Source organism: Pygocentrus nattereri, chromosome 11, assembly GCF_015220715.1.
Source record: "Pygocentrus nattereri isolate fPygNat1 chromosome 11, fPygNat1.pri, whole genome shotgun sequence".
Lineage (NCBI taxonomy): Eukaryota > Metazoa > Chordata > Actinopteri > Characiformes > Serrasalmidae > Pygocentrus > Pygocentrus nattereri.
Genome location: NC_051221.1, coordinates 9,135,805 through 9,159,173, shown reverse-complemented (window position 1 = coordinate 9,159,173; position 23,369 = coordinate 9,135,805). Strand labels below are relative to the sequence as shown.

General features: G+C 41.6%; 1 protein-coding gene across 5 annotated transcripts in view; it reads right to left on the bottom strand.

The window, feature by feature from the left end:
* LOC108439793 (NACHT, LRR and PYD domains-containing protein 3-like) overlaps window positions 1-13,776 on the bottom strand; it is a 65,396-nt gene extending 51,620 nt beyond the window's left edge. For 3 of the 5 annotated variants that reach the window (XR_005130942.1, XM_037542631.1, XM_037542634.1), the window contains exons 1-7: window positions 13,479-13,776; window positions 13,280-13,396; window positions 9,406-9,522; window positions 7,624-7,740; window positions 6,508-6,624; window positions 2,017-2,074; window positions 2-197 (exon numbers count right to left, since the gene is read on the bottom strand). Coding sequence is in view for 4 of the 5 variants with exons in the window: in XM_037542631.1 (XP_037398528.1) it covers window positions 2-197; window positions 2,017-2,074; window positions 6,508-6,624; window positions 7,624-7,740; window positions 9,406-9,522; window positions 13,280-13,396; window positions 13,479-13,519 (763 nt within the window). In the remaining variant the exon portion in view is untranslated. The remainder of the gene's footprint in view (window position 1; window positions 198-2,016; window positions 2,075-6,507; window positions 6,625-7,623; window positions 7,741-9,405; window positions 9,523-13,279; window positions 13,397-13,478) is intronic. The other 2 variants (XM_037542632.1, XM_037542633.1) reach the window with 2 other exon arrangements.
* Between the last annotated feature and the right edge of the window lie 9,593 nt (window positions 13,777-23,369).

Genomic DNA, 23,369 nt, shown 5'->3' with positions numbered 1-23,369 from the left:
CTAGTTTGTAGCATATTAGCGAGGTCTGTCTGGTTCATGTTCCTGAGGACATGCAGTGTGATCTTCAGTGCTCCATCTCTAATGCTGCTCTCATCCTCCTCCTCTCTCTCAGAGCACGCTGGGTAATCCAAACTCAGTAGCTTCACAAACATCTTCAGCTGATTCTTTACCAAAGAGATGACTTTGTGCTCTAGCTCCTAATTAAAAACAAAACATAACAGAAACAAGGATCTCATACCAGTGCAAGGGGTCTACCATATTAATATTTTTTTCATTTAGTAAAACACATGAAATTTCAATGAATTATTTACAGTTGATCTCAGTATGATATTTATATAAAAAACATTTCCCAATAATTAATATTTCCAAAAAATTCAAGTGTTCACTGAAAAAAAACACCTATGGCATGTGGCCTTGTAACACAACACATTTGGAGATCAAAACAAAATTGTAAAAATGCATTAGTACTGTTAAAAATAACTAGCTTGATTACATTTCTATGTTTTAGCTGTCGGTTACTAGGTAATAGATACGACAGTTGATCGTCAAATTCAATTGTGTAAGTTAAGATTATACAACTTGAGATTAGAAAAAACGCTGCAAGATAAGATTCTTTAATCCAGATCAGCTTTGTCTCTAATATGAATTTGCGAAAAACCTTATCTTGTCCTGTCAGATCTTAAGTGAAGACAAAAAGACAGGAGGTTTCTGTAATACGACCCAGGTTGCTAACACTGTTGAGAAATCTCTGCCTACTGTTCTGTAGCAGGACCACAGAAACTAGAGCAACAATTCCTCTCTTTTCCACCCACCTCGCTTAAGTGCCACCTGACACTGGTTTGGCAGCACCAGAGCGAAGATGGAAGAGGGATAGACAAAGAGATGAATGGCGGAGAGAGGAGACTTCTGAAAAAGCATGCATAAAAAGAAGAACTGAAGCCTAATTGGAAAAAGGCCACCAAAAAATTTGGGTTGTGAACAAGAGAATAAAGTTAAATGTCTGCTGAGACCATCATCCCTGCCTGAAGTGTTCATCCTCCTCCCAGGACTGCACACACAGCTAACCAGGCTTAAGTACAGCCTCTACATACTCAGCATACTGTTACAACCAAAAACCTGTATGGACAGGATTCATTTCACATGTGGAGAGAGGTAATGTAATTTAAATAGTGTTTCTCAGTGATTTTAGTCACATCTGAATGTGCTATGTGAGTCATTTATACAGACTGCACACTCTTGCATCAATAAAGACTCCAGCGCTTCCTGCCTTCTATAATACAAGCTGAAGAAATAACCACAAGTTTTAATAATCCCATGCGACTTAGCTAAAAATGCTAACATGTTCTGTGGAAAAAGAGTTTCTGTAGTATGGAAGCACTCAAAGAAGGGTTTACTCATGCTCTCTGAGACTTAAATTAAGACCATATTCACTCAATGATTACTTTATTAGGAATGCAATACTTATACTGGGTGTGGTCTTTTGTTGCTCCTTAAAGTGTCTCAATTCTTTGTGGCATGAAGTAAATATTCCTTTGAGATTCTGATCTTTGTTGTCATGACTGCATCATGCAGTTCCAGCAGAATGTTCAGGTTGTGAATATCCCATTCTACCACTTCCTAAAGTGTTTTATTGGATTCAGGTTCTGTGGTTGGGAAGGTCACTGAAAAACAACTTTTGCTTTGTGTCTTGGTGCACTGTCAAGACTTGAAGTAGCCACTAGAAGATGGTAAACTGTGTCCATGAAAGGATGCACATGGTCAGCAACAGTACTCAAATAGGATGTGGCATTCAAGCAATGCTGGGTATTAACAGAGCCCCAGTGTGCCAAGAAAGCATTCTGTTCACCATTACACCACCTCCACCAGCCTGGACTGTTGGCACAAAGGCAGGTTGGGTCGATGGATTCATGCTGTTGGCACCAAATTCTGACAATACCATCTGTGTACCTCAGCAGAAATCAAGATTCATCATCGAGATTCACACACACACACGCACACACACACACACACACATACCTTAAATATGAAATCCATTTTTCTCCTGGAAGTTTCTAATGTTTCCTCCTGGACTCTGCTGGCAAACATAACACAATTTTTAGAGAAGAACCAATTAATTTGAACCAAACAGTGCATTAAATGTACCAACAAGTAGCTTCATAAGGACGCCCACCTACATTTCTATACATTGTATTTGCCCCCTTCCCAATTTCTTCTATTTTTGCATATTTGTCACACTTAAATATTTAGATCTACAAGTTACTTTAAATATTTGACAAAAATAAACCAAGTAAACAAAAATGCTGTTTTTAAATGATGTTTTTTTTATTGAAGGAAAAATGCTGTTCAACCCTACCTAGTTCTATGTGAAAAAGTAATTGCCCCTTTAGCTACTAACTAGTTAACCAAATTCAGTTATTAGTTTCAATTTCACTCGCCACACCCAGGCACGATTACTGTCAGACCTGTTATATCTATCCATCCATCCATCCATCCATTTTCTAAGCCGCTTCTCTGTCAGGGTCGCGGGGGGGTGCTGGAGCCTATCCCAGCGGTCTTCGGGCGGAAGGCAGGATACACCCTGGACAGGTCGCCAGTCCATCGCAGGGCAGACAGACAGACACAGACAGTCACTCACTCACACACTCACACTTAGGGGCAATTTAACATGTCCAATCAGCCTGACTGCATGTCTTTGGACTGTGGGAGGAAACCGGAGAACCCGGAGGAAACCCACGCAGACACGGGGAGACCATGCAAACTCCACACAGAGAGGACCCCGGTCACCCAGCCGGGGAATCGAACCCAGGCCCTCCTCGCTGTGAGGCGACAGTGCTACCCACCACGCCACCGTGCCGCCCCCTGTTATATCTAAACTATATAAATTACTTAAACACAACCTGTCAGGCAATCTGAAGCAGCTAGAAGGCCTCAAAAACAGTGCATGATGCCATGTTTAAAAGAGAGTTGAATTCAGATGTGAAACAAAGCAATTGAAATATACCGGTCTGGAAAGGGTTATAAGGCCATTGCTAAGGCTCTGGGACTCCAGCAAACCGCAGTGAGAGCCATTATCCACAAATGGAGAAAACCTGTAACAGTGGTGAATCTTCCAAGGAGTGGCCGGCCTACCAACATTTCACCAAAAGCACACTGATCACTCATCCAGGACGTCCCAAAAGAACCCAGATGTCTAAAGAACTAAACTGGGCAAAAACGGCACTAATGGGAGAGTTGCAAAGTGCAAACCACTGCTGCACAAAAAACAAACAAACAAAACAAACAAAGGCACAGATTCGCCAAAAAACATCTAGATGACTCCTAAGACTTTTGAGATAATATTCTATGGACTGATGAGTAAAAGGTAGAACGTTTTGGAAGGATGGGTCAGGCTAGATCTGGCGTAAAAGCTAACACTGCCATAAGAACATCAACAGTCAAACATGGTGGAGGTAGTGTGATGATCCGGGACTGCTTTGCTTCTCCTGGACCTGGACAACTTGTCAGAATTGATGGAAGGATGAATTCCGGTCTCTACCTTGAAATTCTGAAAGAGAATATCTACCTGGGTGATATAGGTTTTGAATAAACCCTTATCGTCAGTAAATGGAGTGATCATTTAAAAACTGCATTTTGTGTTTATGCATATTGCCTTTATCTTGTATTAAAATTAGCTGGATATTATGAAACATTTACATGTGACAAATGAGCAAAAATAGAAGACACTGGGTGAGGGGCAAATACTTTTTCACAACACTATATACAATATAGAGATATGTTACAAAATATGGTGGAGAAATGCTGGTGATAAGAGAATGTATGTACATATACTAGTTACTTCAGTCAGAAAAGACTGTCAGTCAGTCAGTTAAGTAACGTAGGTTACGATGCGGTTCTCTGTTCTTCATCTGATACTCACTGAGACATGATACATTTTTCCCTTCTGTTTATAGCTTGCTCTGACAAGCTGTACAAGCTTAACTGCATTCATTCACCACAGACTCAGTTTAATATTAATATCTCACCTGTAGCCTGTTACCATCCTATATGTGGATCTTCAGTACATTGGCTCACTGCGAAGTATTGCCAGTTTTGTCTGCATATCAAGCCTTGTTTCATCTTGACTGTTGATATCGGATTACCTAGACCCTTTTCTGAACTCTTGGATCCTGCTTTTTGATCTCCCCTTGGTACTTCGGCTGTTTCGTGATCTTTTCTGTTTTTCTGACTTTTGGACTGTTTCTGGCTCTGATTTTGGTTTTTGTGTGTTTTGAGTAAACAGGTATCAGTCTGGAGAGTCTTCCTTAAACTCTGTTTCTGTTTGGCAGCTAAGTAACATTAACTTGATGATGATGATGATATTTGCTGTTTCACAGAATCAACAGGTCAGTGCTGTTTTGTCCTATTTGCTGATGTTTGTGACAGCTAGTTAGAAATCCTGTACCATTTAAGGTGGAATATTCAGCAAAATTCAGCAATATTAGTATTACAACTTTATAACAACCACATAATTCATTCAGAAGGAAAATGCAGAATTTTCTGATGACAGTGAATCTACAACAGTTTTCATCTAAAGCTGTGGTGAAACTGGACTGCTGTGACAAGCAGCATTATGTTACCTGGGGAATATTAGTTCCAAATTTTCAGAAAGAAGATGCCACAGCTCTTGTTTTCTACTGGCTAGGGATAAAATTTGCAGGGAAAAAGTTAATTGAAGAGAAGGCATAACCAGAATGGATCACCAAGGATGGATTCCTAGAACAAGCCCTTTTTAAACATCTCTGTCTCTAGACATGCGGTCTGTATAGGCCAGAGAGAATACAGTAAGACCAATTTTCCTCCCGGTGTAAGATTACCAGGCACAGCCTACTGTAACGAGACCCAGAGATTGACCTAGGACCCATTGGAGGGATAATCTCCAAGTTGGCCTGGGAGCGGCTTAGAGTCCCCCAGAATAAGCTGGAGTAAATTTTGTGGGGGGACAGGGTCGTACGGGATTCTCTGCTCTCCCAAGTGCAACTGCGATTGTAGCTGGATTAAGCACTTGATGATGGTCAAATATACCAATACAGGTGGCTTGAACAACAGCATTATTATTGTGTGTCAAGGTTTATATGCTGTTGAGTTTAAAGCAGTTTAGCTGTGATATAAAAGCAGCACAAGATGGCGCCTTGTCAATGTGTACACTGAAGTCCCCAAGTAATACAATGATAGCCGACTGAACACTTCTGCAAGCAGATCCAATAGAAAATTAGTCTTCTTAAGAGGAAGATGACAGATTAGCACAGAACATATTAGAATCAGACCTGATAATTTACATATGAGATGTTAAAAAAAAAGATTGTTTGTAGGAGTAAAAGATTTTAATTATTTCGGAATATAACTTCTAAACCCTCACCTTTACCTTTAAGATGAGGTTCAGATATGTAGTTCAAGCCAGAAGAGGCAAGATGTCACTTAGCATTTTTTCCTGAAAAAGTAGCAATTTGCCTGATAATTGCCTAGTAAATCCATGCTATTTTTGTCCTCTCGATTCATTCCCATTTCCTGACTGCAGCAGACTTACACAAAAGTGTAGGATCCCTACCACTGTGTCTACTCTGTGCCGGGAGAAGGGAACGTGGTGTAGATGTCCATATTGGCAGGATGACCCATGCGGTGGAAGCAGTGTAGTGGATTGTCCAATAGGTGGCAAGGGCACCTAGCTATTCCAAGAAATTGACAATAATTGTACATCTCCAGATTGAGGTGTAAACTCAAGTAACCCCTGTTCGTCACACAACATCGGTCTCACTGGTAATTGAGTATCCCCTCTCTTAGTAAACGTGGACCATAGCACACTGCGAAGACCAACAGGAGAGAAGGCTTCTAGGCATGATCAGACTGTGTTGGTCGAGAAGCACAAAAATCCAGTGAGCGGCAGGGCATGCAACAATCCAAAACGTCAAACCATCCAAACTTGCATGATATGACTCCAGAAGCCAAGTAAGAAGACAGTCCAGTGTGAAAGAACAACTGCAACAAACACATGCCAAGAAGCGCCTGCCAATTGCACTCAGCGTTCTCTGAGTGCAAACGGAAACATGACCTATGTATGTCAATGGCAGATGGAATTGCTGTACAGCTATGCTGGTTTCCTCTTTTATTGGAGAAAGAGGATCGTCAATCTATCATAAGGAGCAGCCTGAACTTGCATGTATGGGTCCTTTTTTCTGTGCGCACTGAAACTACGCTCAGAAAGTGTGCTGGTGATACAGTGAAGCAACTCATTTTTTTCTAGATAGTATCATCAATGAGCAATGGATAGGGCATGTGATCAGACGACACTATATTGGGCATGTTATCACAAGCCTACTTGCTAAAGCAGCATTCTTAAGTCTTGGCGAAGCAAAACATTGCACAAATTAGTGTTTTCTCTGCTTAACACACACACAGCTCCTGAGATTAATCAGGCAGTAGTGGAACTGAGGAACACTTCTCTAGACCATTCTTACTTAAAATGATCTTTACCTCAGGTCAGTAGAGCAGGCCTCCTTTCTGAACACTATTTCTCTGCCCATCGACCGATCACTCTTCATAGACACATGGCTGTGTTCAGCGGAGTCTGTTTCTTTTCTCTGAATCAAACTAAAACATTCAAATGGAGAAAAATGTATGTTAGAGTCATACATGCAGAACACAATATGAATATTATGGAACTGAACACATGTGGGGGGCTTAGAATAATAAGGTTTTATTGAGGTTGAACTGAGCTATGCACATATATTAAATCATTTAGTGCTGACTTGTTGCTGTGGTGAATTCTTTTAAGTAAAAATGTTGAGTTATTCACTCATATTGATATATTTATAATTGACAGACTGATGACATTGGCATGGCTCAAAAATGTTAAAGAAAAACAGTGTACTACATTGTATTACAGTGAAATATCTGTGTTTGGATTTACCTACAATTTAATATATTTTAAGTATGCTTGATAATAGAGTTTGATATTTCACAATGGAGTAAAGTTGCCATTCCAGGGTAGATTTATTTACAGAGAGAATCTCATAATCATAAACGTGAAGACAGCTCTAAGCATCTAAATATTCCATCTGTGTTTGGCCCACATGGAACCAAGAACTACTAAAGCATACCAAAAACAAAGTTAGCTTACACATTTCTGACCAGAAAGCTTGTTCATTTTGTTTGCTTTAAGCAGAAATGGCAGGTAATGTGGTGTTACCATGTAACCCACCATGCTGAAATGGCTTACTGGACAGCTAATATTTTAGAGGATCCTCAAATCTGCTGTAAAGAGTAGCCTGCAGGTCATATGTTCAGTTCTTTTTTGTGTGCGTGCTCTAACAGTGTCCTGGTGGTGCAGGAAAGCAGCTCTTTTTTGTAGACATGTCTAAAACCTGTTTTGTGCCTGCACCTCAAAGCAGTGTCGCCAATCAGCAACGACTAGGGGACACAATCAGATGATGTGATACTTCGAACAAGCCTACTCGCTAAACCAGCAAAACACTCCACAATTTAGTGTCTTTCCTGCTTAGCACACTTACACAGCTCCTGAGATTAATCAGGCAGTAGTGGAACTGAGGAACACTTCTCTAGACCATTCTTACTTGAAATGATCTTTACCTCAGGTGAGTAGAGCAGGCCTCCTTTCTGAAATGTATTATTCTGTCCATCGACTGATCACTCTTCATAGACACATGGCTGTGTTCAGCGGAGTCTGTTTCTTTTCTCTGAATCAAACTAAAACATTCAAATGGAGAAAAATGTATGTTAGAGTCATACATGCAGAACACAATATGAATATTATGGAACTGAACACATGTGGGGGGCTTAGAATAATAAGGTTTTATTGAGGTTGAACTGAGCTATGCAACATATATTAAATCATTTAGTGCTGACTTGTTGCTGTGGTGAATTCTTTTAAGTAAAAATGTTGAGTTAGTATCTTTAAAAAGTAAAAGTTTCCTTCCTAAAAACGTGTACTAAAGCTGTGTTTGAGTGGTGTCAGAAACTGGGAAATACAAACTGTCTGAATGCAAAATTGCATTACATTCAGTGGTCAAAAGTATGCCAAAGCACTGACTTTAGGATACAAAAACAAACTGTCCTCCATAAACATTTTACTTTTTTGAAAATTAAATTTTTTATCCTTAATACCCCAAAGCTGCAGTGAACACAGATAGAACCTTGTCGGTCTAAGCTTGTGATGTACAGTCGTATGTGAAAGTTTGAAAACTCCTGCAAGCAGATACAATAGAAAATTAGTCTTCTTAACAGGAAGATGACAGATTAGCACAGAACATATTAGAATCAGACCTGATAATTTACATATGACATGTTAAAAAAAAGATTGAAGATCCTGAAAAAGTAGCAATTTGCCTGATAATTGCCTAGTAAATCCATGCTATTTTTGTCCTCTCGATTCATTCCCATTTCCTGACTGCAGCAGACTTACACAAAAGTGTAGGATCCCTACCACTGTGTCTACTCTGTGCAGGGAGAAGGGAACGTGGTGTAGATGTCCATATTGGCAGGATGACCCATGCTGAGGAAGCAGTGTAGTGGATTGTCCAATAGGTGGCAAGGGCACCTAGCTATTCCAAGAAATTGACAATAATTGTACATCTCCAGATTGAGGTGTAAACTCAAGTAACCCCTGTTCGTCACACAACATCGGTCTCACTGGTAATTGAGTATTCCCTCTCTTAGTAAACGTGGACCACAGCACACTGCGAAGACCAACAGGAGAGAAGGCTTCTAGGCATGACGGGGATCAGACTGTGTTGGTCGAGAAGCACAAAAATCCAGTGAGCGGCAGGGCATGCAACAATCCAAAACGTCAAACCATCCAAACTTGCATGATATGACTCCAGAAACCAAGTAAGAAGACAGTCCAGTGTGAAAGAACAACTGCAACAAACACATGCCAAGAAGCGCCTGCCAATTGCACTCAGCGTTCTCTGAGTGCAAACGGAAACATGACCTATGTATGTCAATGGCAGATGGAATTGCTGTACAGCTATGCTGGTTTACTCTTTTATTGGAGAAAGAGGATCGTCAATCTATCATAAGGAGCAGCCTGAACTTGCATGTATGGGTCCTTTTTTCTGTGCGCACTGAAACTACGCTCAGAAAGTGTGCTGGTGATACAGTGAAGCAACTCATTTTTTTCTAGATAGTATCATCAATGAGCAATGGATAGGGCATGTGATCAGACGACACTATATTGGGCATGTTATCACAAGCCTACTTGCTAAAGCAGCATTCTTAAGTCTTGGCGAAGCAAAACATTGCACAAATTAGTGTTTTCTCTGCTTAACACACACACAGCTCCTGAGATTAATCAGGCAGTAGTGGAACTGAGGAACACTTCTCTAGACCATTCTTACTTAAAATGATCTTTACCTCAGGTCAGTAGAGCAGGCCTCCTTTCTGAACACTATTTCTCTGCCCATCGACCGATCACTCTTCATAGACACATGGCTGTGTTCAGCGGAGTCTGTTTCTTTTCTCTGAATCAAACTAAAACATTCAAATGGAGAAAAATGTATGTTAGAGTCATACATGCAGAACACAATATGAATATTATGGAACTGAACACATGTGGGGGGCTTAGAATAATAAGGTTTTATTGAGGTTGAACTGAGCTATGCACATATATTAAATCATTTAGTGCTGACTTGTTGCTGTGGTGAATTCTTTTAAGTAAAAATGTTGAGTTAGTATCTTTAAAAAGTAAAAGTTTCCTTCCTAAAAACGTGTACTAAAGCTGTGTTTGAGTGGTGTCAGAAACTGGGAAATACAAACTGTCTGAATGCTAAATTGCATTACATTCAGTGGTCAAAGGTATGCCAAAGCACTGACTTTAGGATACAAAAACAAACTGTCCTCCATAAACATTTTACTTTTTTGAAAATTAAAATTTTTATCCTTAATATCCCAAAGCTGCAGTGAACACAGATAGAACCTTGTCGGTCTAAGCTTGTGATGTACAGTCGTATGTGAAAGTTTGAAAACTCCTGGGTCAAATGACCTGTTTTTCTGAATTTCCAAGAGAAAATACAGTGCGCTCCATAAATACTGGCACCTTTGGTAATTGTGAGCCAAATGAGCTGTAAAAATATCTTAATATCTATTAATTCCTTCATTCAAAATTTTAGCAAAAACCTAACCATTATGTAAGGTATAATGATTGAAAAATATATCTTGTCAAAAAATAAATGTTTTATATCTGCATGTGTCACAATTATTGGTACTTCTACAAATTCATTTATATTCCCATTCATATATTTGAGTTCATCAGAGTGATTAGGAACATGTAAAAAGTCAGCCAGGACTTCCTGATTCTGGGGTATGTCTATGACATAAAGAATCCCCAAAGATCGCAGAAGGGGAACTGTAGACTGTAGTTAGTTCTTGGCATCAGAATGTTTCCCAAACGAAAATCATTATACAGTGGGGAAAAAAAGTATTTAGTCAGTCACCAATTGTGCAAGTTCTCCCACTTAAAAAGATGAGAGAGGCCTGTAATTGACATCATAGGTAGACCTCAACTATGAGAGACAAAATGAGGAAAAGAAATTCTGAAAATCACATTGTCTGATTTTTAAAGAATTTATTTGCAAATAATGGTGGAAAATAAGTATTTGGTCAATAACAAAAGTTCATCTCAATACTTTGTTATATATCCTTTGTTGGCAATGAGAGAGGTCAAACGTTTTCTGTAAGTCTTTACAAGGTTGGCACACACCGCTGCTGGTATGTTGGCCCATTCCTCCATGCAGATCTCCTCTAGAGCAGTGATGTTTTGGGGCTGTCAGCGGGCAACACGGACTCCAAAGGTTTTCTATGGGGTTGCGATCTGGAGACTGGCTAGGCCACTCCAGGACCTTGAAATGCTTCTTACGAAGCCACTCCTTTGTTGCCCTGGCAGTGTGCTTGGTATCATTGTCATGCTGAAAGACCCAGCCACGTTTCATCTTCAATGCCCTTGCTGATGGAAGGAGGTTTGCACTCAAAATCTCACAATTCATGGCCCCATTCATTCTTTCATGTACACGGACCAGTCGTCCTGGGCCCTTTGCAGAGAAACAGCCCCAAAGCATGATGTTGCCACCCCCATGCTTCACAGTTGGTATGGTGTTCTTTGGATGCAACTCAGCATTCACTCTCCTCCAAACACGACGAGTTGTGTTTGAACCAAACAGTTCCACTTTGGTTTCATCTGACCATACGATATTCTCCCAATACTCTTCCGGAACATCCAAATGCTCTCTTGCAAACTTCAGACGCGCCCGGATATGTACTGGTTTTAAGCAGGGGGACACGTCTGGCACTGCAAGATCTGAGTCCCTGGCGGCGTAGTGTGTTACTGACAGTAGCCTTTGTAACGTTGGTCCCAGCTTTCTGCAGGTCATTCATCAGGTCCCCCCGTGTGGTTCTGGGATTTCTTCACACAAAGCTGCTTGCCTATTGCAGATTCACTCTTCCCAGCCTGGTGCAGGTCTACAATCTTGTTTCTGGTGTCCTTCGACAGCTCTTTGGTCTTCACAATAGTGGAGTTTGGAGTGTGACTGTTTGAGGCTGTGGGCAGGTGTCTTTTATACAGATAACGAGGTCAAACAGGTGCCATTAATACAGGTAATGAGTGGAGGACAAAGAAGCCTCTTAAAGAAGAAGTTACAGGTCTGTGAGAACCAGAAATCTTGCTTGTTTGTAGGTGACAAAATACTTATTTTCCACCATTATTTGCAAATAAATTCTTTAAAAATCAGACAATGTGATATTCTGAATTTTTTTTCCTCATTTTGTCTCTCTTAGTTGAGGTCTACCTATGATGTCAATTACAGGCCTCTCTCATCTTTTTAAGTGGGAGAACTTGCACAATTGGTGACTGACTAAATACTTTTTTTCTCCACTGTACATGATATCCCAGACTCCATCAAATACTAGCAGAAATAAAATTCAAATCTGAAACTGGGCCTTTGTAAAGGGGTCTGCGCAAAGTGTTAAATGAAGGGGCGCCAACAGTTGTGGAACAGTTGTGAAAAGTATTTATTTACTGGTGAGATTTAGGTTTTGCTTTCAATCACTGCATTTCAAATGAAGGCTAGATTTTCGTTAATATTTTGAGTGAATAATCAAAAGGACAAACACTAAAGATCAGCTTTAAAGCCTGCTTTGCTCATGGTTACCACAGGCGCCAATACTTGTGAAGGGCACTGTAAGTTTCTTTGCCACCCTTATGCACCCTTTAACTGCTGCTGCTCTAAGCACTTTACCTTACAAGACATACTTTGCATAATGTAAGGTTTACAGGTTTGACTGTGTGTGTATGTGTATGTGTGTAAGTGAGCGATGACAGAAAGGCATGTTTTATTTACTCCATGTAAGTGTTGGTCTGATACTGAGCACTGTGAGCTCCTGTAACCAACACTAAATTCCTTGTATGTGTAAGCATACCTGGCCAATAAAGCTTGATTCTGATTCTGAAGTGAATCCATCCTCTACAGAGAACACACTTAAGGGCCCACATTCTACATTTTTATTGTATTTTATCTTTTCTCTTGATGTTGACTTATAACGTGTGTTTTTTTTTATGTACCATAAATACCATGATTCATTTGTACATGATTTTTACATGAACATTTCCCAGCTTCTCTTCATCCTTTAGAATGAAACGGGCTGTTTTTGATGCTATGCTTTTAATACTGTTGTATGTAACTGATCTAACTTGTTGTATGTAACTTGATTCTAATTGTCTGCCTTGTATCGTGCATCATTCAAAAGCAAGATTGTGGGTAACTGATAAATAGGTGAATACATTGTTGCTGTCTAAACAAATCCTCGTTTTTCAGTTTTTATCATAATTGAAAATGTCTGTTGGCCTTTACATTAAATGTAAATTTTATAATGAATGGACCAAAAGAAACAGTCTACACTGTCCAGTGGACAGAATCTGGTTCCTCTGACTTATAGTAAAAGTAAAGTAGATTTTTCCTTTTCCTGTAAAGTCACCATTTTGGAGATACAAGATTACGAAAAATATGTTCTTTCAAGATACAGATCTTTTAGTTATGGTGGCTTTTGTTACTTTTAGTGCACACTTCTGTTTATTTGCAGAGTTTAACATAAAAACATACAAACGAAGACATGCCATTGTTATTTTCCAATATGTTCAATTCAGTTACGTTCAGTTAGATTCAGTAAACAGTAACTGTGTATTAAAATCTGCTAAATCATCACTGCATCTTATTCTTCAGAATTACATCAACCTTACCTGAGCTCAGCAGAGTCATCATCTTCTCTTAAGTCTGTTATTCTGCCCATTGTCTGGTTACTCTTTATGGACGCACATCTGGGCTCAAGTGGGACAGATCCTTTAGCCTGAAGGAGTCTGAAACGCAGCCAGTATCAGGCATGAAACTTTCTAGAAAGCTGGTGTGGGAACATACCTTCCAATCATATTATTCTCTCACCTCACGGCTTTCTTTGTGTTCTTCATCTCAGATGAATTCATTTTGTATCCTATGCTTCCTTCTTCAAATTATACTGAATCTTGCAAATAGACAAAAACATTCACTAACGCAGTCATATCTGCATGATGATTGTCCAAAGGTTCTTCTGCCTACGTGGTTCTGTTCTCTCTCTGCCTGTGTGACATGGCTTTTGCCATCAAATCTGAAAGTAAATTCTGTGCCTTTTTTCTCCGAATGTTCTTTTAAAAAAACACTTTAAACCGGCTCGAACTGGATTAGTCAGGGGCCAGTGGTTTACAGGAACACCCAGGGAAGAGAAAGGGGGGGAGAGAGAGAGAGAGAGGGTTGGGGTTGGGAGAGAGAGAGAGAGAGAGAGAGAGAGAGAGAGAGAGAGAGAGAGAGAGAGAGAGAGAGAGAGAGAGTGTAGGGGAGGAGAGAGAGGGGGAGAGAGAGAGAGAGAGAGAGAGGGTTGGGGTTGGGAGAGAGAGAGGGGAGAGAGAGGGGAGAGAGAGAGAGAGAGAGAGAGAGAGAGAGAGAGGAGGAGAGAGAGGGGGGGAGAGAGAGAGAGAGAGGAGGGGAGGGGAGAGAGAGAGAGAGAGAGAGAGAGAGAGAGAGAGAGAGAGAGAGAGAGAGAGAGAGAGGGTGAGGTGAGAGAGAGAGAGAGAGAGAGAGAGAGAGAGAGAGAGAGAGAGAGAGGGGAGGAGAGAGAGAGTGAGAGAGAGAGAGAGAGTGAGAGAGAGGGGGGGGGGAGAGGGAGGGGAGAAGAGAAGAGAAGAGAAGAGAAGAGAAGAGAACAAACTCGGTGGAGAATCTGAAGGCAGCTGTATGTGAGCAACTACTGCTTGTGCTGTGTCATTAGTCAGTTCCTGGCGTTTTCTCCTTGTTTGTTTTTTTTTCTTCAAATCGACATAGAGGATTTCGGGAACTGTAAGTCGGCGAAGGATAAGTTACTTCCTCGCCGACAATTTTACGCATACCAGCTGTCCCCTTAGTATGGAGCACCCCCTGCTGGTCCGGTGTTGCCAAGTTAGCGACTTTGTCGCTATATTTAGCGACTTTTCAGACCTCTACAGCGACTTTAAAAAACCGACTAGCGACTTTTTCTGGTGTCATTGGAGACTCTGAGGTGAACACACATGTTCTTCAGTTACTGTCCTCAGCGAGCAGCGGGTGCTGCTGTGAGTCACGTCCCACAGCACTCAGTCTCACAGTCAGAGCAGACCCACGCCGCTCCACGTCCACACTACAAATGGGGGGGGCGCTGCTGGAGCCAATCCTAGCGGTCATCGGCGGAAGGCAGGATACACCCTGGACAGGTCGCAAGTCCATCACAAGGCAATAAAAAAAATATACACTGCTCAAAAAATAAAGGGAACACTCAAATAACACATCCTAGATCTGAATGAATGAAATATTCTCATTGAATACTTTGTTCTGTACAAAGTTGAATGTGCTGACAAAATCACACAAAAATCAATGGAAATCAAATGTATTAACCAACGGAGGCCTGGATTTGGAGTTACACACAAAATTAAAGTGGAACAACACATTACAGGCTGATCCAACTTTGATGTAATGTCCTTAAAACAAGTCAGAATGAGGCTCAGTATTGTGTGTGGCCTCCACGTGCCTGTATGACCTCCCTACAACGCCTGGGCATGCTCCTGATGAGGTGGCGGATGGTCTCCTGAGGGATCTCCTCCCAGACCTGGACTAAAGCATCCGCCAACTCCTGGACAGTCTGTGGTGCAACGTGGCGTTGGTGGATGGAGCGAGACATGATGTCCCAGATGTGCTCAATCAGATTCAGGTCTGGGGAACGGGCGGGCCAGTCCATAGCTTCAATGCCTTCACCTTGCAGGAACTGCTGACACACTCCAGCCACATGAGGTCTAGCATTGTCCTGCATTAGGAGGAACCCAGGGCCAACCGCAGCAGCATATGGTCTCACAAGGGGTCTGAGGATCTCACCTCGGTACCTAATGGCAGTCAGGCTACCTCTGGCGAGCACATGCAGGGCCGTGCGGCCCTCTAAAGAAATGCCACCCCTGCCATAGAAGACCAATATGAAGATGCCCTACTCTTTCAGTGAGCCAGAACAGTTTGTGAATAATAGGTTTGAAACTAAAGAAAACTTTTGAAAACTTTAAAAAACTAAAATAAAAATAAATAAATAAACTATAAAAAAAAAAAAAAAAATAACTCTGCCAAAGTGTCTCTTTTAAGGTCACTTTGCCGTCCCAAGCCCGGATAAAGGAGGAGGGTTGACCGTAGAACAGCAGTTCCTGCTAACTGCTACTCTTATGATAACATTTAACAACAGCAAAAAACTAATTTATGTAATTTACGTAAAAATGATTTATACACAGCATTAAAGTCATGAGCGTGTTTTGAGAAGTGACTGCCTATTTCAAAGGCAACAGAAGTTGTTCATTTGTTCTGAGTTCATTTGTAGTTCTAACAAATCTCGGGTGTTTTTCCTTTACAGCTTCAAAAACATATACTATGCAAATTAGGCGATGGCGTCATTTAGCGACTTCTAGCGACTTTTCGGACAGCCAATAGCGACTTTCCTTACTGAAGAGTTGGCAACACTGGCAAGCTTAACTCAAGGGTCGCAACCGAAATGTTAAAAAACGTTCTTTCCTTTCAACAAAAACTGAAACCACCTTGAGAACCACAGCATTTTATGTCCGTTTTACCGTCTCGGCTGTAAGTTTATCTCAGTATGAGCTGATGTTGTAGTCCAAGCTGAAAATATAAACCCAAACTCAGACTCACTTTGCTCTGCTTTAACCTTTAGCTCAGCTGTAACCGCTTTTCTCACATCTCTGGAAACTTCTCCGACATCCATCCATCCATCCATCCATCCATCCATCCATTTTCTAAGCCGATTCTCCGTCAGGGTGCTGGAGCCTATCCCAGCAGTCTTCGGGCGGAAGGCAGGATACACCCTGGACAGGTCGCCAGTCCATTGCAGGGCAGACAGACACAGACAGTCACTCACACCTAGGGGCAAATTAGCATGTCCAATTGGCCTGACTGCATGTCTTTGGACTGTGGGAGGAAACCGGAGGAAACCCATGCAGACACAGGGAGAACATGCAAACTCCACACAGAGAGGACCCTGATCACCCGGCCGGGGAATTGAACCCAGGCCCTCCTTGCTGTGAGGCGACAGCGCTACCCACCACACCACCGTGCCGCCACTTCTCTGACAGTTTCCTGTAAAATGTCTCTCAAGATTTTACATAGTTGAAGTCACTTCTCATCCTCCACCTTCTTGTTCAATTTGTCCCGTCCCATTCCACCTTAAATGGTGCCTGAGAATTTGAGAATTCAAACGAGAAGCCGGAGAAAGAGATGCTGACTTCATTTTTGCAAGTTGCTGCAGATTAATTGTATCAGGAAACCATTTATAAATGTAAATTCATGTAAAGTCCATTAATCTCCAAATGATCGATTCATATCATTCTATGCGTTGCTATGTGATCAACAGTCTGTCCATCAGTCTTGGTTGGTGAATTAGCAGTTACGTGTTAACTCCAAAAATTCAGTTCTGCTGTGGAGCCGCAGCAGCTCTGCAGCAGTGCAGAGATTATTCAGGCCTGATTCTCACCCCAAACAAAGTCACTGATGAGGATTTTGAGGCTAAAGAGTTGCTGAAGTTTAATAAAGACTCTGAATGTGCATTTCTGTACACACACCAATCAGACATAACATTATGACCACCTCCTTGTTTCTACACTAGTTTTAAAACACTGTCTCCACTCACTGTCCACTCTATTAGACGCACCTGTATTGTTGGTTCACCTTGTAGACATAAAAAGAGAGATGGCATCTCTTGCAGTACAGCATGAGCTAATCATCCTCCAGTCCTTCATCAGTGGTCACAGGACGCTGCCCACTGGATGCTGTTGGCTGGATATTTTTGGTTGGTGGACTATTCTCAGTCCAGCAGCGACACTGAGGTGTTTAAAACTCCAGCAGCACTGCTGTGTCTGATCCACTCAGACCAGCACAACACACACTATACACCACCATCACGTCAGTGTTACTGCGGTGCTGAGAATGACCCATCACCCAAATAGTACCTGCTCTGAGGATCCATGAGCGTCCTGACCACTGAAGAACAGGGTAACAGAGTATCAGAGAAACAGATGGACTACAGTCTGTAACTGTAGAACTACAAAGTGCAGCTATACAGTAAGTGGAGCTGATAAAATGGACAATGAGCACAGAAATAAGGAGGTGATGAGAATGTTATGCCTGACCTATCATGCTGAAATGTTTAAATTGGAGCAGTTTTATTTCAACAGTAGGCAATACTTTGCACAAAATTCTCTAGACTGACTAAATCTAGTCATTTTTGTTGATTTTTATTAGGAAAAACCTGGAATGATTGGCTTTGCCTTTAGTTTTATTAATTAATTTTTGTTGGATATCACGCCTTTGGATGTGAGAGTTTGATTGGCGGTTACAGTTTTTGGTGATTTTTTTGTACATTTGCAGCTTTTCAATTGTACGGACATTCAACATTCTGACAATTGTGCTTTGAAAGTACCTAAAAAGTAGCCACTACTTTTTCTGGAAAAGTAGCTAAATTGTAGCAGTTAAAATTTAGTAGCTAACTACTCATTTTCCAGTAGCTATCCCAACCCTGCCAGTATGCTTCCTTTTTTCTACAGCAAACAGGTTTTGGGCAGCAGGATGCTCCATTACCACTACTGAGTGCTGACTGTTTGGCAAGTGGAGAAGCTCATTGGCTGTTTGTGCTCACTGACGTCAAGAATGTACATGAGCCAGTATTATAAACCCCTATGACTTGAGTTTAACAGCGTTTAAATATAACAGCAATGTTTTACGCACTTCTGTGTTCAGTAAATGAATGTATTATACAACCAATGTTTAAGCATTTATGAACTATGATTTTATGATGAACCTTCTTAGATTGGGTGTTGAAGACCAAAGTTCTCTCCTCCTCTTTAGACTGGGTGTTGAAGAACAAAGCTCTTTCCTCCTCCTTAGACTGGGTGTTGAAGACCAAAGCTCTTTCCTCCTCCTTAGATTGGGTGTTGAAGACCAAAGTTCTCTCCTCCTCTTTAGACTGGATGTTGAAGAACAAAGCTCTTTCCTCCTCCTTAGACTGGGTGTTGGAGACCAAAGCTCACTCCTCCTCCTTAGACTGGGTGTTAGATGGTGTGTTGTCCTGCTGTATATCCTAAACTGCTTAAGTCTTCATGAATTGTATTCTGGGCTGTCTTTTGTTGACTGGACTTCATTTGGTGTGAAATTTCCATGGTGAAGGAATGGAGAGAGGTTTACTGTTACACCTGGAGATATGATGTCCTCAACCAAGAACTCTTTATATGCCAAAATCTAGTTTCAGGATTACAGACTTCAGGACCATGTCCGTGTCAGTTGCTGAACCAGGGAACAGGCTGCTGCTGAATGTTATGGCTGCATTTAGTGGCGCACCCAGGAGCTGTTTGAAGGAGTGTATGACTCTGGACAATAAGTTTCCTTTAAACACATGTTTGATTGAGTCCCTCAACACTGACACAGTTCACACTGAACAGTGTTGCTCCCCACTGGACATTAACTTCACAGAGATCTGGACAGTCAGGTTGCTGAGCTGAGCTGAGCTGGACTGTAGGAATCAGGTACAGACTCAGAGACCAACCCCAGTAACAGTAAAACGGCCTCATGAACTGAAAGATAAGCAGTTTCAGCACCAAAAGAAGCTTCTACACAACAAAACACATGAGCGTCTGACATGCAGCCGTTATAAACTGAGCCAGAATGATTCCCTCTGTTTACATGTTCTACTCATATTGGCCGTGTTCTAGATAGAATACAGTACACTGTGTACTGCACTAGTAGAGCTGTAGTACCAGACTCCAGACGTTCTGGTGTCATCTTAGTCTGTCCTGGACAGACTGTCCTGGTGTTTGTACGCATGTCACCCCACTGCTCATTGAGCTCCACTGGTTACCGGTTGCTGCTCGTATCAAATTTAAAACTCTTACGATTGCCTACAAGGTGTTAACAGAGCAGGCTCCTTCCTACCTGCACTCGCTCCTAAAGGCTTACAGCACCGCCCGGCCGCTGCGATCCTCCAATGAACGTTGCTTAGCTTTGCCAAACTTTCACACAAAGCAATCGAGACTGATTCTCATACTTGATTCCCCAATGGTGGAACAAGCTACCTTCCACTGTCAGAGCAGCGGCGTCCCTCGCTATGTTTAAGAAACTCCTGAAGACAGAGCTCTTCAGGGAGCACTTACTCTAATCGCCTCTTGCAATCTAACCACTACCAACCTCATCTCCTTCTTGCCCTCCTTCCCTTCTCTACCCCGCTATTACCCTTTGGCCTCTGTTAAGGCCTGACTATGTTTGTTCTATGTACCTCATTATTTGTAAGTCACTTTGGATAAAAGCATCTGCTAAATGTAATGTAATGTAATGCACTCAGACCTCAGTCTTGGCCAGTTTCTGAACTTCTGCCAATTTCCACTTTGTGTCTTGTCAGGACCAAAGAGCTCCCCGTCCTCCGCTCCAAAGTGAGATCATCGCTCCACCTATTTTTGATACATCCTGAAATCACCTTGGATACCAATAGAACTGTTTTTTCTAGCTTTCTTAGGAACACTTATTTCTAACCCAACTCAAGATATGTTTTCTCTGCCTTGTTTTATCAGGCCTCCCTATCCTCCCTGTGTCTGTAACACTTTCTTATTAATTTGGCTCAAAGACCGGTTCTTACCAACCCTTGTCAGCTAGCCTTCCTTTTCCCAGCTAACTTAACAGTAAAGGCAGTATTTCTCGTTCTTTCTGACCTTCGAGGTGTCTCCCTACAAAGGTTCCTTTCATTACAATATCCTGCTTTGTGTCTAGAGTAGAGTTCACGATAACCCATATTTGGAAATATCAGCCCTGTCTGCCTGCCTGAATTAAATGCTTAGAAGCCTGCCTGTCTCAGTTTAGTGTTTATAACTCTGTCTTTAATAATTTCTAAGTTAATGATTATTGCAAAACTTTTATTAAAAGGTGATATAAGGACATATTTCTTCAAAAACCCAATCTCGACCAAAACTCTGAGAACGAGCCGCTGTACAGTGGGGTGTAAAACAACGTGTCGAGACCACCCTCCACTAAAATGAAGCTACTCTAATTCTGCTGAATGTGACCCCTTTGCTGATTTCAGTCTACTAATACATGCTGAACACACTGAGGTCACATTGCTACATGTGAAGAAATTCACCAAAACACAGTGATTCAGTGAAGAAGCCCAAAGTGGCATCAGGCCTACATTAAAACAGGACTCTACAAACTGCTTTACTGCTTTATTTTTATTTGATGATTCAAGTCCTAACAGGTTAAAGGGGAACTCCACAGAATTTCTACATGTTTTCTACATGTTTAAATGGTTGAGATGTAAACAAAGTCATTCAGAGTAGTTTAGTGTGAAATGATCCATTCTAGAGAAACTTACTGAGTCAGAATTGTTCACAGTGGTGGTGATAGGAACCAGATGTCTGAAGAGTTTAATGACTAAAAACTTACAGAAAGTTATTACATGTAGTGGTTATGAATCTGCTGCCTGATAACTAAACCATCGTTTTATGATAGTTTTGTGATGAAATTTTGGCTTAAAACACATTTTAATCTACTTATTTAATCTGTTCATGACAGAGGGATACATGTAGGTGCTGAAATTTAAAGACTTTCCACTATTTTATCATCATTAGATGATATAATGTGACCATTAGTCACATATAAAAACTCAGAAGACATGTTTAGGTTCACTGGTGGTTTTGGACAGTAAATAAAATGGTTATATTTGTGTTGTAGACAGTGTTACGTCTGGTTCCTATCAGCACCACTGTAAAGAAACCTGAGTCAGTAAGTTTCTCTACAATGAATCATTTCATATCAAAACACTGTGCATGACTCTGAATGAATTCAGTGACAAAGAACTATTCAGAAATTGTAAAAAATGGTGGAGTTCCCCTTTAAGCGGTCTTGTCTCACTTCCTGAACACCTTAGAGACCGCCTTAATGTCTCTAAAAAGAGGGTCTTCCTCACTGTTACAGGGATGGTGGTGGATGTGGACGTACATCTGCCTCATTATTGGACTCCTCAGATAAACCTGTTATTGAGTGGAGTCTTAGACTAAATCATGATGACTGCACTGTTATAGGATCTGTTATATAAAGCTGTTCTAAGTGAATCCTGACTCAGTGAATCCTGACTGACAGCAATCTATCACTATCACCAATAAACTGCACTCAAAAGTCAGTCATAAACACATTGTTTTGGATAAACAAGTCTGCACTAATTAATGCACAGCTGATAGATAAGAACAGCTGTAAATGATGGGAACATGTACTTTGAATAGCCTACATGGCGAAACATGTTAAAGTCTAATGGCTGCAGTTCAAAACAACAAACAGTAGAGTTTATGTCTGATCTCCATTATATCCTGCAGTCTGTGATCTCATTGGTCTAGATTACTGACTCTCCAGCACAGATACTGTTCAAGTGATAACATTACCAGTTTGTAATGAAGGACAAAATACATAAGCCTGGTATACATGACTTGGCCACATGATAATTTTACTTGTTTATGAATTAATAAAGACTGAATGAAGAGCAACATCAAGTCATCCAGACTTGCCCAGCATTGGGCAATTCGCACTCAAGAAGTCCACAAGCAGGACATGATAAACAGAATAACACAAGGAGAAACTTCAGAAAGCCTTGAGAAGCTCGACTCTAGCCTGATGTACAACATGCTGTGATGGACTAAGACTGTGAGCAAAGCACTGGAACACCGACCAGTTGGAACAAGTCTTTCCTGTGTACAGTCCTGAGAAACAACAGTCCCGGGTTCGATCCTGTTTCTCCATTTCTTTAAAATAAAAACTAAAAAAAAATATCATTTCAACATTTCAACCAGTCCGTCTGAGGCGTGACAGTAACCCAAGCCCCCCCACCGGATCTGCGAATCGGGGCTGAAGCTGAACTGCTGAGGCACTGGACTGAAGCATCCCCTTCCCGGGGACATTGCAAGTGGGCTGGGAGCGAGCTGGACAACTCATCTCTAGGGCAACCCTTAGGACGAGGAGCGGGTTTCCTTGGGTGTCGGCTACCAGAGTGGGATCCAGTACGTCCTTCGCCGACAACCAACATTACTCCTCTGGGCCATAACCCTCCCAGTCGACCAAGTACTGCAGCCTATGGACAGCATAAATCAGATCCCCATCTATCCTCCGGTGGGGGAGGAGTGGCATTCGTAGTTGCCTCATCCAGAAGACCTAAAATGATAGGCTTGAGGAGGGATACATGAAAAGAACGTTATACTCGAAAACGAGGAGGCAGGTCTAGTCTATAAGTTACATAATTTACTCTCTTTACAATCTTAAAAGGCCCAATGTATCTAGGCTGTATTTGCGACAACTTCCCTCCGTGTTGTGGAAGTCCCTGGTGGCCAGCCATACACGATCTCCAGGTTGGTATACAGGTGTAGTACCCCAGTGACGATCAGCCTGAACCATGTGGTGGTGAATAGCCTCCTCAATGCACTGGTGGGTCTCCTCCCACACTCGCTCGCTTCGATTCATCCAGTAGTCCACTGCCAGTACATCCGTCTTTATACCAGTCCAAGGTGCGATTGGTGGCTGGAAACCTAGAATACACTGGAACAGAGTCATCCCTGTAACAGAACTCGTAAGCGAGTTTTGCGCCATCTCAGCCCATACGAGAAATGTAGCCCAATCCGAGGGGTTCTCATAACAAAACAGTCTTAAAAACTTCCCAAGTTCATTGGCCGTTGGACTGAAGGTGATATCCTGATGTCCGACTAACTGTGACTCCAATATGTTAAA